Genomic DNA, 18784 nt, shown 5'->3' on the forward strand with positions numbered 1-18784 from the left:
AAACTCACCTTTTTGAAGTACCTTCATAGAACCACTGTGAGGCTCACATAGGTTAACATAGTTTAAGTGCGTGGAATCAACCCTGGCGTATAAGGAGTGCAAAATCAGTGTTACTTATGGCGTTCTCAATGCACATTTATGAAAGGAGATTATTTTGGTTTGGAAAAGTCATCATGAATTAACTCATGCAGTATCCAGGTCCCTCAAATTGATTTAAAAGGCTGTGCAGATGGAACAGTCCCTGGCTTTAATCCAATAAAGCAGTATTCCCAGCTCACAATACTTAGCTGATCAAGTTTTGCTGGCAATATGTTGCTGTCTGAGTTGAGAGACCCAAATTTAAGGAGTCATTGAATGCAGTATCTTTTGTGTAAACAAAGCAGATGCCAAACAGAACGCGATGTTGTATATGCTGCTTTTTTTCTTCAGGGCTTCAACTGAAGCCACTAGACACCATGATTTTTAAGTCTTTTTGTGAAGAAATGATTTTCATCTGACTCATTGCCAAAATAGACAAAAATTACACCCAAGATTTTCTGACACTTTAGAACACCATTGGTGAAAAAAAAAATCCAAATATAGGAAATAAAAGAGACGTTTGGATTCAGAAAAGGATAGAGAAAAAAATAAAACCCAATCTGAAAATAGCTAAGGATAATGTTATGGATTGTACGGCAACAGTACCACTGAGGTTCATAGCAAAAGGACTGAAATATCGATGGTATACAATGGGACTGTGTTTTCAGTTGTAAGAAGCATGTAGATAAGGACTTCCACAGGGCCTGTGAGAAATTTCTGGTAATACAAGCTCTGTGCACGAGAGGCTGTTATAAATGAAAAACAGCGTGCTACATTTGACACAGGTGAAGATATGATTCATCAGGTACTAATGCAAAAGTAAAGAGGAGAGAGATTAGGTGATGGATCAGATGAAGGTCAAGGAGAAAGGTTGTCAACTGAAGTTGGGCTCAAGTGGAGATAAGAGCAAATGAAAACGAATCGAGAGGCAAATGGGAGAAAGAATCACATCATTTTTTCCCCTCTGAGGTAGACAAAGTAAACTGACATAACCTGCAAAGCATTTCTGAACGACAGTCCTATATTCTTTAAGAAAAGCTGGAAGGAACTGAATGCCCTGTCTTTGAACTGACACCAGCATGCAGGAAAGCCTATTAGCTACTCTAAAAAGGTAGGCATCAGCCTATTTTCAAGTTAGCCTTGCAAAGGAACATTCTGCTTCATGGATTCTTAATGGAAACAGAGTCAACAGTAAGTCTATGCAATTTGGGGAAGATTGTTTTATCATCCAGGAAAGCAAAAAGCACACTGGTATTTCAAACAGGGAATTTAATACAGGAAATAGATGGGAAGGCAAAAAAGAGGAAGGTAAGTGGGTAAGCCAGATAGTAATGACTTCAGGAAGCAACTGCCCGCCCTGTGCCCAGGAACACAGAAGGGAGGAGGTGATGGTACTGTCACTTGGCAGAGCTGTGCTGTAGTGGACCAGTTGAAGATTCTTCCAGAGTCCTTGTCAGAAGAACAAGGAGGGAGCTAGGAAAGAACAGTAAGGGGGAGACAGGAGCATCAAGGGCGCCCTTTCTCTTCCTGCCGTTAGTTGGCAGAAAGCCAATTGATAATGCCACTTGGGAAGCAGAGTTTTCCTATTCCCAGCCCCTAACATTATAAAACAGAGGGCAAGAGGGTTGTGTAGCTGAGAGACTATTGCTAAGAAATAGAGAAACCAGCTCAATCAGGCACTTCACTCAACCTTATGAAAGACAGTGCAGGGGCTGGCGCTGTGGTGTAGTGGGTAAAGCCACTGCCTGCAGTGCCGGCATCCCATATGGGTACTGATTCGAGTCCCAGCTGCTCCACTTCCAATCCAGTTCTCTGCTATGGCCTGGTAAAGCAGTAGAGGATGGCCCAACTCCTTGGGCCCCTGCACCCACGTGGGAGACCCAGAGGAAGCTCCTGGCTCCTGGCTTTGGCTCTGTGCAGCTCCAACCATTGCGGCCAGCTGGGGAGTGAACCAGCGGATGGAAGACCTCTCTCTCTCTGCCTCTCCTACTCTCTCTGTGTAACTCTGATTTTCAAGTAAATAAATAAATCTTTAAAAAAAAAGATAGTGGAGAATGGCACTAGGAACTAAAATCAGAATTATGACTGGCCTTCAGTTACTCGGAAGAATTGGAAAAGCATAATTTTTCATAGATCAGTGTTTCTATTGAGTGATACTTATACTTCAAAGAGTTTATAGACAATGAAATTAAAAGATAACATGCATTTTACATGAACTTAACTGTTATTTAAAATTTTATTTAATTCGGGGGGGGGGGGATGAATGAATGAGTCCTACCATCTACTGAGTCACTACCCCAAATGCCCACAGTGGCCATGGTCAGAGCCAGGAGCCAGGAACTCTATCAAGGTCTCTTATAGAGTGGTAGCAACTCAAATACTTGAACATCACCTGCTGCCTCCCATGGTGTACATTAGCAAGAAGCTAGAACTGGGAGTGGAGCTGGGACTTGAACCCAGGCACTCTGATATGGGATGAGGGCATTGCAAGTGGTGTCATAAATGCTATGCCAAATGTCTTCCCCTACATGAACTTTTTGAAGACTTTTCCTATAAATGTAAACATGTATATGGAGATATTTAAATATATGAGCCCACATACTATTCTCTAGGGTGGGTCTTAGTTGCTCTTGTTGGTGGAACATATGAGTGTTCATGTCTATGAATGTGTGTAAATGAACTAGAATGAGGTTATACTCAGATGGTATGCTCCACAAAAAGAGGTTGTTAAGACATTAAGATAAGTCTTTACTATTTAGTAAAAAGCAAAAAAAAAAAAATTGCCTTTAGCTCTCTCAAGTGAACCTTGGCCTCTGTGGCTCTGGAGCTGAGTGTGTACAGGCTGGAGGTACCGCCAACCTTCCAGCCAGGCCCCTGTAATGCTCTTATGGTGGCCTCCAACTGCTTTTCTCCCCTGGTCAGAGCAGACACAAGACCACTCCTGCCTCTACCCCCATCCCCAGTGTGGAGATGGGGCGCTGGTTTCCAGTACTGGTGTGTTGGCTGGCTCTCCTTTAGAGTCACGCTTGTGTAGCTGCTATGGGAACTGCGTCTTGGACAGTATACCATGCACATTCTGAAAATCATCTCTGCGTATGGATATGTATATACACATGTTTACATGTGGGTAAAGCCATCCAAACACACCCATCTTTCATGTTGCATTGCTGCTTAAATAAGGGAAAATGTAAATATAAAATTTGTATTCCATTAAGTATTCAGAAAATTCTTTGGGTACCCAACGTAAAATCTTTCTTACAGATATTTGGATATATTTCTGAGTATCTTTAAATGAGAGGTGACCTAGAATCCATACTTCCATTGCTGTGTGTAGTATCTTTTAAACAGACAATCTGCAGAGATGTGAACATATTTCCTTTGTCTGCCCTTCGGGTGTATTCCTTACCTGTCGTGGTGAGGGATGGATAATACCTTTATTCTTCCATATTGTCTGTGCTGTTGGATGCTTGGCATCCAGGATAGGATTTTCAAGAAGGGGAATCTAGATTCTCTGGAATTGTATAATCTAGACAGCTGTTCCTAGGAATGACACTAGAGCCCCAATTTGTTCCCTAAAGTTCACTCAATTGAAAAGTCAAGAGAAGAAATTGATTGAAAGTCATTATCAACTTGACCTAGATTTTCTCCAGTAACTGAGTGGACAAGAAGCTTTTGAGCCAATTGTCTCTTGCAGAGTTTAGGGTTTTTTGAGTTTTCAAGTAGTTTTAAAATATTCATGTGCCTTGATTCTTATTGAAATCTCTACAACAAACAATGGTTGGGCTTCGAATTTTTTTTCTCAAGGACCTTTTGAAATACTTGAAAATGTCAAAGTATTATCACTTAGCAGAAAAGCTTGGGAAAAGAGAAAAGGAAACTGAAAAAGCACCAATAATATTGATACTTGAACATAATAATACATGCTTCTGTTGGCTTGTGTTATTTTGCTCCTCTGTGTTTCTCTGTAGCTGTAATTGATATTCATATATAATTTTGCATGCTAGTCTTTACAAATCATAAAATATGGTTTTGTTACTGTCTTCCATAGCCTTTATTAACATTATTGTTACTGCTTTCTATTATTTGATGAAGCAAGCTGGCCCGTGATTCGTTTACTGCTTTGACTCCTAACTTGAGTCCTTACCTTCTCGCCCTCCTTCCTTGTACTATTCCTACTGAATCATTAGTTTGCTTATTAGAAACATTGAAAAAAGTATTAGAGCTAAACAATTTGTACTCTGTGGTTTTGCTCAGTTTCATAATTTCTTGTCCTGTGTCCTATCTATTGTATGAGAGTAACAGTGACTGACTTCACCCTACTCCCTAACATTTAACCTATCTCAATGGAGGAAGTCAGAATTTTTCTATATTACTTATGATTTCCATTTAATAAATGGAATAACCAATTAAACCAGACTGAGAAATAACAAATATTCTCAGTTGACTAATTAAAACAACTTAAAAATTGTCCTTCTAAGCATAGATAGACTGTGGCAAATTATTATTACCTGCCTCTGAGTTTAATTATTTTATAATAATAATTATTTTCATGGCTGTGGTAGCACCTAATTTTCTTAATGTGTTTTTATATTTAAGACGCTTCTTTAGGAAATTTTGGCATGGTTTCTTATTTAATACCTGTGGACCAAGCTGAATGTTGAGCCCCCCCCCCCCATATGAAACAAGAAAGTATCATAATTAGCAAACTCATCTAACAGTGAAAACTAATCCTATTGATATTACTCAAAAAAGTTACTGTTGAAGGAATTTCCTTTGGGAGAATTTGTCAGAAAGTGTCGTGAACCCAAGAACATATCTGAATTTTTTAGCCGTTGTTCTAAAGGTTCTGGCAGAACTGTCTTGGGAAAAAAAGCTGAAAAACAACTAGGGCTTGAACGCGGGGCACGTGGCTAACACTGTGGTCCCGGAATGCTAGTTAAGATGGTTTCCTAAAACAAGATACTCACTCTGTTTCTTCTGAGGTTAACAGGAAACCTTCAAATACAATCTCTTATATACAATCAGTTATACGATTGATTCAAATACAATCACAAGATTTCTTTTTAAAAAGATTTCTTTTTATGATGAAGCATTTCAAATAATGGAACAGTTGGAAAACTATTTTTGAGCACCTCTGTCTTTGACAAGGATTACAACTATTGCTATATGAGCTTGATACATGCACACACACATTTTAAATGAATAAAGCAGATTCATTCTAAATTTGGTGTTTAGTCCTGCTTGATCTAATCTCCTTCCTCTGTTCCTTCCTCCATCCCTGCAGGTAAACTCTGTCCTGCAATCATTCTCATCATTGCTATGCATTTCTTTAGGCTTTGTTACATAGGATGTTTCCATAAACAATAGATGGTATTGTTTTACAAGTTTTAAAGCTTTAAAGGCTCTCATACATACAACTTGCCTTTTTCACTTGGCGTTGTTTTTGAGATTATTTCATGTCCATGCATACAGAACGTTCATTTAAACTGCCCTATTGTTTTCCATTATGTGAATATACTATGATTTATTTATCAGCCCCAGTTCCTGCCCAAGCAATTTGAGGAAGGGACAATTGAAAGTCATAGCTTTGTAATTTGTTGGCCAAGCAGAACACCCAGGATGCCAGGAATCAGAACTTTCATTCCTGCCTTTCTCCATGTACCTTCATTTCTTTTACTCCTTTTTTTATATTTTGGCCTGGTCCCCTGAAAAAATATTGGTAATATGATCCATTAACAAAAGTTTCTTCACAGATTTAATCTATTTACTCTATGTTGGGGGGGGGGCTATATATGTGAGCCAGATATTGGCAAATAAACTATCAAGTCTACAGCCATCAGATTACATATCTACATTCATATCCACAATGTAATGCCTGTGGATATTTAAAAAAAGATTTATTGGAGGCTGGTGCAGTGGTGTAGTAGGCCAAGCCTCCACCTGTGGTGCCAACATCACATACGGGCACCTGTTTGTGGCCTGGCTGCTCCTGTTCTGATCCAGCTCTCTGCTGTGGCCTGGAAAAACAGTGGAACATGGCCTTGGGCCCCTGTACACCCACATGGGAGACTCAGAAGAAGCTCCTGGCTCCTGGCTTGGGATCAGCCCAACTCTGGCCATTGTAGCCATTTGGGGAGTGAACCAGTGGATGGAAGATCCATCTCTCTCTGTCTCTCCCTGACTCTATAACTCTTCCTCAAATAAATGAATAAATAAATAAAATCTTTATAAGAAAGATTTATTTACTTATTTTTTTTTAATTTGACAGAGTTAGGCAGTGAGAGAGAGAGAGAGAGACAGAGAGAAAGGTCTTCCTTCCGTTGGTTCACCCCCCAAATGGCCGCTATGGCCAGAACTATGCCTATACGAAGCCAGGAGCCAGGTGCTTCCTCCTGTTCTCCCATGGGGGTGCAGGGCCCAAGCACTTGGGCCATCCTCCACTGCCTTCCCGGGCCACAGCAGAGAGCTGGAATGGAAAGAGGAGCAACCGGAACTAGAACCTGGTGCCCATATGGGATGCCAGTGCTGCAGGTGGAGGATTAACCTAGTGAGCCACAGCACCAGCCCCTACTTATTTTAAAGTCAGAGTACGGGGCGGGGGTGGAGAGAGAGAGAAGAATAGAGAAAGAGATACCTTTTCCATCCAGTGGTTCACTCCCCAAATGGCCACAACAGCCATTGCTAAATTAGGCTGAAGCTGGGAGCCAGGAAGTCCATTCAGTTCTCTCATGTAAGTGGCAGGGGCTGGAGTATTTGGACCATCTTTTGATGCCTTCCCAGGCACATTGGTAGGAAGTTTATTAAAAGCAAGTAGCCAGAACTTGAACCTGCAGGAATGCGAATGTCCCAAGCAGATTCTTAACCCATTGCATGAAAATCACTCACCCTGCCTGAGGGTTTTATATACGTATATGCATTTGCTATATTTAATTTTTGCTTATGAAAGACTATGGTTTAAAGTTACCAACTATAGCTAATAAGAATTTGATTATTCTTGGTTATTGGCTTATTCAAATGTATGGGTTTTTTATTTGATGCAGTAATATATTTTAAAGCTAAAGCATTAAAGATCATTGCAAACTATTGCTTTTATGGTTGCCCAGATAGTATTTCTAATAAGTAGGATAAGTATTGGTAGTTTTGTAGCTAGAATGATTATAGAATTGAAACCATCTGCCATTCTTCCAAAAAGGAAAACCAAAACATGGAACTCAATTATATCTGTTTTTTATCTTAAAGTACAACATTGTTGTGAGCTATCAGCTTCTTGTATTCCCATGTAAGCTATAATGTGTGATTTGCCTCTGTAATTTTATTAACTTTTGTTGACCAGAGACTTTTTTGGGTGTTAATAGGTAAATTATGTTAATAATTAAATTTTTCTGGTTACTTCATTGTGCTTAGGGTGGAAAATAGGTCTCTGAATTACTTTCATTTTTTTCTTTAATGAACACATGCCGATTACAGTAAATTGGATTTTAACATTTGACTAAATCATCATCTATAAGCTAAATGAGGTTTCAGCTGACTTAACTGAATGTTATTAGGAGAACTTATGTGAGAAATAAATAAAGTACACATTTTAGGAAAGATCAAGGACTCGTGAGCCACGAAATTTCAAAGCTAAGATAATAGGTTCTGTAAAGGTTGAGGTAGATCTTTCAATAATAAAGTAAATGGATTGCATTGTAAATGACTATAACTTCTATTGTCTATTTTTGTAACTGTGATCCAGAAATAACCACATGATTTTCAAGGTTTATATGTTAAAAGCAAGTAACTGAGATTATGTGTCATGGCTTTGTGAATCCAGGTATAACATAAAGGGCTGAAAGATGATGTGAGGGCCATGGCTTCTCTGCTTGTTGCTCCTTCATGCACTGATGTCTTTTTTTTTTTTTTTAGATCTTTTAACTTTACTTATAATCTCTTAACTTTACTTATAATAGTGATATTGTGGTTTGTTTTATCCAGATCAAATTTTCAGAATCTGACTACTTTGGCAATGTCCTGCAAACCCGCAAGTACTTAGCACAGTCTGATTTCTTCTGGCTACGAAAAGCTGTTCCAAAAACAGAGTGAGTACTTTCTAAAACAAATGAAATAGATAAATATGTTGGTGGGAAGTGGAGTCTCTTTAGATTAAACTTTATTGTTTCCCTCAAGTCAGTGTAGCTGGCTTGCCAATAATCTTTAGCAAAATCTGTGTCGTGTTTTGCCAATCCTTATTTCCGATATTCTGCGATTCAGTTCAGTTCCTCAGTCTCATTAAGGATCCCCCATTTGGCATCAACACATGCTGAAAAAAGGCTTATTAGGATGCAAACATTAAAGATATTTCTAGATATAGTTATGACTATATACCTACACATTTACACATACATACATAGAACAATTTTCTGTGGATTTTCACATTCAGCAGAGACTTTTGAAGATTTCAAAAAAGAATACTTTCAGCATAAAGAAGGGTAGAAATGCAGAAGTAATTGTATAATTATGGAGCAACAGAAAGGTGCTTGTTGAGGTAATACATGAGAACTGATACCTAGCAGTTAGGATTTACTGGTCTTCTCAGGTACCTGTAGGCCCTTTCCCTATAGGTAGGAGAGTTTCCTTAGGAGCTTTTGGGCACAGAGCAAGCCAGCTATGATTTCCTCCTCTAGCTAATGTTGATGATGCTGACATAGCTAACATTTATCATGTGTTTCCAGTGTGCGAGAAAATGCTTTACAATTTAACTGTTTTATCCTCCTGCCAATTTTGTATGGTGTAGGTAGTGTCATTCCTACTTTATAGGTGAATAAAGTGCTTACAGTTGAGATATTCTTTAGCTCAGATTTACATTCTTTTTGTTCTGCCTGCGACTGATTTGACTGCTAGGATCACACATTCTTCTGCTATGGCCCACTTCCTCGTTGCTTTTTTCCCTTTCTTCTCTAGACTGGATCATTGCTATTGATCTGTTTTCAACTTCCGAATTTTCATTGGTTTATTTTTGAAGTTTCTATTTCTCTGTTACTATTTACTTGTTTAGTCATTGTAATTATATTTTCTATTAATTCTTTGAATAGAGTTTCTTTCCATTCTTTGAGGTAATTTATAATGGGTGCTTTGAAGTCTTTGCTAAACCCAGTATTTGGGTTCACTTAGAGTTAGTCTCCATTGATTGCTTTTTTTTTTTAAAAAAATATTTCTTTGCATGTCATACTTTCTGTTGTTCATACTGGTATTTTAGATGACATATTTCCAGATTCTGATTTATTTTTCTAAGGCATCTTTTAAAAAGTCACTTTCCTGGAAATACACTGCACTGTGCAGCTGTGGGTGTCTCTCTGAACTTTTAGTTCTTACTAAAGTTGGAAGTGGGTATAAAAATAACAAGTTACAGTTACTTTAATTAAATAACTGCATGAACTCACACCTAATACAATTTTTATTTATTCTCAGTGCCCTAGAATAGTTGCTTGTTGACAGTTCTGTCCGGTTATATACTCAAATTTTGTTAAACTTTCATGCGATCAGACGTGGAAGTCTGGCTTCCACGGTCTGCTTTTCTCCCTTGGCTGATACTGTGGTTTTCAGATCCTTGGCTGGCTCTTTTTATGCTCTCTAGGTCTCTCGTTATACTCTCCTCCAACTTCCGGCTCTTTCTTGGCTTCTGGAAACTTAAGGCTACTATACCTTCCCTTGGCTTAGGCTGTAATTACCACCTCTCCCTCTTACTCTTCTCTTTGCTCTTCAAACTTTCTTACGAGACACACCTAAAAAGTGACTTGTAGGTTATTGGCTTTTAAGAGTAGGCCTAAAGCTGATTCACTACTCTACCTATCCAACACTCAAATTAAAAGCACAAATAAACAAAGCAGAAGGCTTTAGAACTTCTGTGGAAATGGTTTTAAGCCATCTGTTCCCTTGTCCATGGTTCTCCTCTCTCACAACATTATCTCTCAGTTCGCCTATATTGGTTCATTCTCAGTCTAAATTATTCAATAGAAATTTTGGATTTAGGGCTTTGAAATCCTATGACTCAAATCCAATGACTTCAGGCAATGATTTTTTTTCTCTTTTCTTATTTTTTAATATAAAGCTTTTATTTAATAAATATAAATTCCATAGGTACAACTTTTGGATTATAGTGGTTCTTCCCCCTATATCCACCCTCCCACCCCGAAACCATCCCACCTCCTATTCCCTCTCCCATCCCATTCTTCATTAAGATTCATTTTTAATTATCTTTATATACAGAAGTTCAACTCTATACTAAGTAAAGATTTCAAGTTTGCACCCATACACTCAAAATATAAAGTACAATTTGAAGACTAGTTGTACCATTAATTCTCATAGTACAACACATTAAGGACAGAGGTCCTACATGGGGAGCAGGTGCACAGTGACTCCTGTTGTTGATTTAACAATTGACACTCTTATTTGTATATTTATTTTATTTATTTGACAGACAGAATTACAGAGAGAAGTAGAGACAGAAAGAGAGGTCTTCCATCTGCTGGTTCACTCCCCAGATGGCCTCAATGGCCAGAGCTGTGCTGATCTAAAGCCAGGAGCCAGGAGCTTCCTCTGGGTCTCCCATGTGGGTGCAGGGGCCCAAGGAGTTGGGCCATCTTCTGCTTTCCCAGGCCATAGCAGAGAGCTGGATTGGAAGAGGAATAGCCGGGACTAGAACCAGAACCCTTATGGGATGCTGGCGCTTCAGGCCAGGGCTTTATCGCACTGTGCCATAGCACTGGCCAACACTCTTATTTATGATGTCAGTGATCACCCAAGGCTCTTGTCATGAACTGCCAAGGCTATGGAAGCCTCTTGAGTTCTCAAACCCTGACCTTATGTAGACAAGGCCATAATCAAATTGGAGGATCTCTGCTCCCTTCAGAGAAAGGTACCTCCTTCTTTGATGGTCCCTTCTTTCCACTGGGATATCACTCACAAGATCTTTCCCGTAGGTCATTTTTTCCATAGTGTCTTGGCTTTCCATGCCTGAAATGCTCTCATGGGCTTTTTAGCCAGGTTCAAATGCCTTAAGGGCTCATTCTGAGGCCAAAGTGCTGTTTAGGGCATTTCTCATTCTATGAGTCTGCTGTGTATCCTGCTTCCCATGTTGGATTGTTCTCTCCTTTTTAAATCTTTTTTTTTTTTTACAGGCAGAGTGGACAGTGAGAGAGAGAGAGACAGAGAGAAAGGTCTTCCTTTGCCGTTGGTTCACCCTCCAATAGCTGCCGCGGCCGGCACACTGCGGCTGGCGCACCACACTGATCCGAAGGCAGGAGCCAGGTGCTTCTCCTGGTCTCCCATGCGGGTGCGGGGCCCAAGCACTTGGGCCATCCTCCACTGCACTCCCGGGCCACAGCAGAGAGCTGGCCTGGAAGAGGGGCAACCGGGACAGAATCCGGCGCCCCAACCGAGACTAGAACCCAGTGTGCCGGCGTCGGTAGGTGGAGGATTAGCCTGTTGAGCCGTGGCGCCGGCTCTCTCCTTTTTAATTCTATCTATTATTATTAGCAGACACTTGGTCTTATTTATATGATCCCTTTGACACTTAATCCTATCTTTATGATCAGCTATGCACTTAAACTGGTCACATTAACTAATAAGATGGCATTGGTACCTGCCAACTTAATGGGAATTGAGTCCCATAACAAGTTTTTAGCTTTACCCTTAGGGGTAAGTTTGAGGGAACATGTGCTGAATTGTACATCTCCTCTCTCTCTCTCTCTCTCTCTTTTGACAGGCAGAGTGGACAGTGAGAGAGAGAGACAGGTCTTCCTTTTGCCGTTGGTTCACCCTCCAATGGCCACTGAGGTTGGCGCGCTGCGGCCGGCGCACCGCGCTGATCTGAAGCCAAGAGCCAGGTGCTTCTCCTGGTCTCCCATGGGGTGCAGGGCCCAAGGACTTGGGCCATCCTCCACTGCACTCCCTGGCCACAGCAGAGAGCTGGCCTGGAAGAGGGGCAGCCAGGACAGAATTCGGTGCTCCAACTGGGACTAGAACCCAGTGAGTTGGTGCCGCAGGCGGATGATTAGCCTATTGAGCCGTGGCGCCGGCGACTCCCTCTCTCTTATTCCCACTCTTATTTTTAATAGGTATTAATTTTCAATTGGATTTAAACACATAAGAATAATTCTGTGTTAAGTAAAAAGTTTAACCAATGGTACTAAGTAGAAAAAGAAAATACTGAAAAGAATAAAATAGTAAGCTGTTCCTTGACAGCCAGGACAAGGGCTGATCGAATCATTGTTTCTCAAAGTGTCAGTTTCATTTCTACAGGTTTCCTTTTAGGTGCTCAGTTAGTTGTCATTGATCAGGGAGAACATATGATATTTGTCCTTTTGGGACTGGCTTTTTCAGTCAACATGATGTTTTCCAGATTCCTCCATTTTGTTGCAAATGACCGGATTTCACTTTTTTTTTTTACTGCTGTGTAGTATTCCATAGAGTACATATCCCTACATATCCCATAATTGTTTTATCCAGTCTTCCATTGATGGGCATTTAGGTTGATTTCGTGTCTTAGCTGTTGTGAATTGAGTGTCAATAAACATGGAGGTGCACATAGCTCTTTTATTTGGTGATTTCATTTCCCTTGGGTAAATTCCCAGGAGTGGGTTGGCTGGGTCGTGTGGGAAGGCTATATTCAGATTTCTGCGGTATCTCCAAGCTGTCTTCCATAGTGGCTTTACCAGTTTGCATTCCTACCAACAGTGGATTAGTGTGGCTTTTTCCCCATATCCTCACCAGCATTTGTTGTTTGTTGATTTCTGTATGTGAGCCATTCTAACTGGGGTGAGGTGAAACCTCATTGTGGTTTTGATTTGCATTTCCCTGATGGCTAGTGATCCTGAACATTTTTTCATGTGTCTGTTGGCCATTTGGATTTCCTCTTTTGAAAAATGTCTGTTTAGATCCTTGATCCATCTTTTAAGTGGGTTGTTTGTTTTGTTGTGGAGTTTCTTGATCTCTTTGTAGATTCTGGTTATTATTCCTTTATCTGTTGCATAGTTTGCAAATATCGGTTGCCTCTTCACTTTCCTGTTTCTTTTGAAGTGCAGAAACTTCTCAATTTGATGCAATCCCAATTGTTCATTTTGGCTTTGACCATGTGTGCCTCTGGGGTCTTTTCCAAGAAGCCTTTGCCTATGCCTATATCTTGTAGGGTTTCTCTGATGTTCTCTAATAATTTGATGGTGTCGGGTCATAGATTTAGGTCTTTAATCCATGTTGAGTGGATTTTTGTGTAAGGTGTAAGGTAGGGGTCTTGCTTCACACTTCTGCATGTGGAAATCCAATTTTCCCAGCACCATTTGTTGAAGAGACTGTCCTTGCTCCAGGAATTGGTTTTAGCTCCTTGATCAAATATAAGTTTGGATTGATTTCTGGTGTTTCTGTTCTGTTCCATTGGTCTATCCATCTGTTTCTGTACCAGTACCGTGCTGTTTTGATTATAACTGCTCTGTAGTATGTCCTGAACTCTGGTAGTGTGATGCCTCCGGCTTTGTTTTTGTTGTATAAGACTGTTTTAGCTCTTCGAGGTCTCCTGCAGGCAGTGATTTTTAATTTCTCTGATTGTTTACATATACAAGGATGCTTCAGAAAGTTTGTGGAAAATGAAATTAAAACATAAGTTTCTTTCGGTGCAGACATCGTTGAAATCCATGCATAGGCTTTTTTCCTAATACACTTTTCCATGAGCGTATTGAGGAACCCTCATAGCAGGGTAGTCATAGATCTGTGTAAGTCATCCTGCCCTTTACTGTCTGAGATCTCTGAACAGTTTTAGGCTTTCACCAATATTTTTGAGACGTTTCAGTATTTTCTCAGGAGTTCCTCCATATTGGAGATGCTGCCAGTTTCGATTTAATTGTTCAGTTTTAAAATGTTGTTACTCATGTGGATGTGGAGCAAGGCCTGGGTTTCTAATTGAAAAACTCTTAAATGTGTCATCCTAAGATACTGACTGTTTGTCGGATTATAATGGTCTTGACTATTTCTAATTTTTGATTCATGCCTTGGAAAAATGCTCGCTTACTTGGTGGCCTTAGAGAAATAGATATGTGCAGTTTTCTTTGTCAGTGGACAATGAACACCTCTTTCACATGGGCAGTAAGCTGGTTAGTATTTAGGGAAAGTTCTCCATTAATGGAAATTATTATGACACTTGTAATTCTCGTTTCTTCAGACTATATGTTTATTTCAGGAAAAGCAATGTTAAGAAATTTAATGTCCTCCTTCCATGGTAAAATTATATGATCATCAATTTTTAAGGAAATAGCTCACTGATCCTTTTTGTGCAATTTAGGCAATTTTAGCTTCATAATACCTGTTGGCTTTAATTGACATCTTTTGAGTCTGAAAATTCCTGAGTTAATCAAATGGCACTGATTCTGGAGTAGCTCTACTACACTAGTTTACTTTGAACAGCAGATTGTGGTTATATTTCCACAAAGCCCTAAAATAACATTTTGCTTCATTGTGGGTTTAGGAGATAAATATCCTTTATCGTTCATTCTCATGGAATCCAGTTTAGCTGCACTAATGTGCATTAAGGAGTTTCTAAAGCAATGGGAAATGTCAGCAAGAGTGAAATTAATTGGGTGGTCATCCCCGAAGGTACTTATTTAGGGGTTGGTTCTCAGAATTGTCACTTCATCAGCTTGCTTAAAAATAGAGGATTTAGTTTACTGCTTGGCTTGAGTCAAAAGTAATTTCTTTCCCTCAGGAGCTCCTTCTTGACAGAAATGATTTTGAGCCAGTTTCCCTATTAACTTACTCTCATTCTGCTGTGACCAAATATGTCTGGATTCTCTTTCTCCACCTTACGAAAAATACGTGAAAAGCACATGGAGTGTCTATGGCCCTTCCAGTAATGTTTGCATGCAAAAGCATTTCCTGTAACACAGAATGCAAGTAATGGAACCTGTAGGATATTTTAAGAAATCAAAAAATACTGTGTGACTTTTCCATTGCATATTCCCTAGACTATCTTCAAGAGTTGGTAAATATAAAACTTTAGCCTAATGTATATCTGTCTTATATGGTCTGAAGAAATCAGGGTGCCAGTATTTTCCCCTTCAGATCAGTGTTTTCCCTGCTGCATTCTTTTTGTGTGTCTCGTTGTGTGATACAACTCCAGCCCCATACACTTGGGGGTTTGAAATTTTGGGGTGACTTCTCCCTGTGTTATCCACTAAGCCCTTCCCCAGACACAGACTGCAAGAATACCCAAAAGACATGGTAAGAAGAATTTAAAGCATTTGGATGATACTATTTGTTTCAGTTGCTGTGTATTTGCACATGGCAATAAATTGATTTTAATAGACTTAGTGCTCAGCACATACTATTTCAGAAATAGTATAAGCCTCTAAGGAACTTCAGATCTTGTTGAGAGTTAACACTGTGCAAAATTGAATGTCTTCAGGGCCCAGTCAGTTAACAAATGGGTAGACCTAGACAGGTCTCAACAATAGGCAATGCTAGGTAATGTGGAGAACTAGTGATTGCACATTTCACTTAAAAGAATTCTGGTTTCATAAGTTTTTAAACAATTGTGTTGGGTAAACAAAACTGTTTTCTGGGGGAAATTCATACTATTGGGTATGATTTAGTGGACAACCAACTTTTTCAGTAACATCCAGTTATCTATCCCTGCATGATGAACTACCCCCAAATTCAGAAGATAAAACAGCAGTACTTCTTTGTCTCTGTGGTTTTGGGGGTCAGTGTGCTCAGCTCTGCTGGTCTTGCAAGAATTCTTTCCTGCAGTTACAGTCTGACAGAGGCTCAGGCTGGAGTCATCGTCACGGCCGCCTTTCTCACATGTCTATTGGTGGATGATAGAATTTGGCTGAAACACTTGTATATGGCCTCTGCAAGTATATCAAGCCTCTATATACAGTGTTGATTGATAAACTGTAAAGAGCAAGTTTCTTGAAAAAGAAGGAGGGAGGAAGGAAGGAAGAATGCGCTTACGTGATCCAGGGGAGGGTTTTATCACCTGTAATTGACTAGCTTTGGAAGTCACACAGAGTCTTTTCTACTGCATTTTATTCTTTTAAAAAAAATTACTAAGAACAGCCCATAATTAAGAAGACAGGAATTTAGGCTCTGTGTCTTTCCTTTTTATATAAAGATTTATTTATTTTCTTGGAAGAGTTAAGAGAGAGAGAGAGAGAGAAGAATTTTTTTGTCTACTGATTCATTACCCAAATGGCTGCCAACAACAAGGACTGGGCAGGCCAAAGTGAGGAGCTTCATCTGGTTCTCCTGCATGAGTGCAGGGGTTGAAGCACTTAGGCCATTCTCTGCTGCCTTTCCCAGGCCATTATTAAGAAGGTTAAGGAGCGGGATTGGAAGTGGAGCAGCTGAGCCTTGAACCAGTGCCCTTATGGAATGCCGGTGTTGTAGGTGGCGATGGCTTAACCCACTATGCCACATTGCTGTCACCTAGACTCCATTTCTTTTCTTTTTAAAAAAGATTTTATATATATTTATTTAAGAGGCAGAGTTACAGAGAGGGAGAGAGAGAGAAATCTTCTATCTGCTGATTCACTCCCCAGATGGCTGCAATACCAGGGCTGGGCCAGGCCGAAGCCAGGAGCCTGGGGCTTCATCTGAGTCTCTCACGTGGATGCAGGGACCCAAGCAGTTGGGCCATCATCTGCTTCTTTCCCAGGCATATTAACAGGGAGCTGGATTGGCAGTGGAGCAATTGGTTATGAACTGGCACCCATATGGGATGCTGGCACCACAGGTGGTGGCTTAACCTGCTATGCCACAATGCCAGCCCCAGACTCCATTTCTTCATGAGAGGAATGGAAAACATTTTGCAAACACATTAAAATGAGCACAGGTAGCCTCACTTCAGAGGATAATAAAGCTAAATATATATAAACTTGGATGTAATAAAATGTACAAAATGTTTAACAGCTGGTTTATAATGGGCACTGAACAAACAGAAGAAATAATAGCATCAACAACAGATAGGATCTACTGGTCCAGCTGCTTCGTACTAGCTCTGGGTATAATCAAGTTTCCAAATGTGCCCTAGCACCAGCAGGAGCTCTGGGAGGTCAGGAATCATACAATCACATGTCTGAAATCAGATGCCTTAGCTTCAGAAACTCCATCAGGTTCTAGTTCAAGGAATTACTCATTTGATTTCTTTGTTTTGTCCACTTTTGTCTGTTAGCATTGACCCTGGATGACTCTTACCCTAATGCTTTAGAAGTTTATACTTTGCTAAAGAGGGCCATTGAGAGGGATGGGACAAGGTCTGGAAATACACGCTATCTTATCTTTATGTTATTATTGAGTACAATGTTATTTAGAAGCCAAGTTAAGATATATTGAGATTCTTCCCTCTTGACCTACCAAAGGCTAGGTTCTTTTGGCTGAGTATTAATTTTAGTTTCATATTGCAATAGTAAAAAATTGCCACAACCACAGCAATTTCAAAAAAGCACAAATTTACTGTCTCTGCTTTGGGGTTCATCAGGCTGAAATTGAGGTGTCAGCTGGCGGGGATCTTACAGGGAGGCTCTGGGAAAAATTCATACTTGGTCTCATTCCAGTGGTAGGCAGGATCCATTTTCTTGTGATTATAGGACTGAGGTCCTTACTTCCTTGTTGGTTGTCCCTGAAAGCAACTCTTGGCTATCAGAGGACTTTACCTGGCCCTTACACATGGTCCCTATATCTTAGAGACAACCGTAGTATACTGAATCCTTACCGTTGGAATCTCCCTGACTTCCTGTTATTGTAGTAGTCCTTCTCACCTCACCCTCTGTTACACATCTCTGATTCTAGCTAAAGAATAAAGTTGTCTGCTTTTAAGGGCTCATGTGATTAGATTGGACCTACCAGGATAGCCCTGGATAGTCTCCCAGTTTTAAAATCCTTACCCTTCCTTTTGCTATGTGATGTGATATTTTCATAGGATCCAGACAATTAGGGTTTGGCTATAATTCTGTCTAGTACACATAGCAGTGTTAGATCAGTACAGCTACTTTCCCCTCCACTTGTTTCCTCAGGAAAGTAGAGCAATCAGTGAGTTGGTATTAAGCAGTGGGACTTAGTTACAATACTAACCCTACATTTGAAGGTAAAGAATATGAAGTTTATGGAAATAAATCTTGGTTTCAGCTTGGACAAGAGAGGATGAACTTTCTTTATTTCCAATAATGGCTTGAATATAATATAACACCTAAGGGAATTTGAGGTCAGACAGACTAGACCTTGTGTAAATAGGTAATACTTTAGTTTCATTATCCTCATCTGTGAAATGAGCTCCTAATTCCTATAGTTGCCATGTGAAAAATTCTATTAATAAAGTGCTTAGGAATTATAGCTCAATGAGTATTTGCTAAAATGGTAATAATAATAATACAATGACAGGAGAGTACATCAAAAAGTTCATGAAAAATGTATATTATGAAACAACTATGCATGGATTTAAAAATCTTATGCACCTAAATAAACTTATCTTTTAATTCCATTTTCCACCAACTTTTCCAAGTGGTCTCATTTTCATACACTTCTTTATAGGTAGGGAGAAGGTAGGAGCAGACCAACTAGAATCAGTACTTGAGTTTCCTACCAGTTTCATATTAGCTTTGCATAAACTGATTTATTAATCTGATAGAATTATTATTAGACATACATGAGTGAATTGATTTCTCTGAAAGGAGATTTACATGAG

General features: G+C 39.7%; 1 protein-coding gene across 4 annotated transcripts in view; it reads left to right on the forward strand.

Moving 5' to 3' along the window:
* The window catches only part of PHEX (phosphate regulating endopeptidase X-linked), a 233611-nt gene that overhangs the window by 147792 nt on the left and 67035 nt on the right, over positions 1-18784 (forward strand). For all 4 annotated transcript variants that reach the window (XM_002719974.6, XM_089324703.1, XM_089324704.1 and 1 more), the window contains one exon: positions 8053-8156. In XM_002719974.6, coding sequence (XP_002720020.1) covers positions 8053-8156 — 104 coding nt within the window. The remainder of the gene's footprint in view (positions 1-8052; positions 8157-18784) is intronic.

Source organism: Oryctolagus cuniculus, chromosome X, assembly GCF_051225735.1.
Source record: "Oryctolagus cuniculus isolate XC-2025 breed Fujian yellow rabbit chromosome X, ASM5122573v1, whole genome shotgun sequence".
In the NCBI taxonomy this organism is placed as follows: domain Eukaryota; kingdom Metazoa; phylum Chordata; class Mammalia; order Lagomorpha; family Leporidae; genus Oryctolagus; species Oryctolagus cuniculus.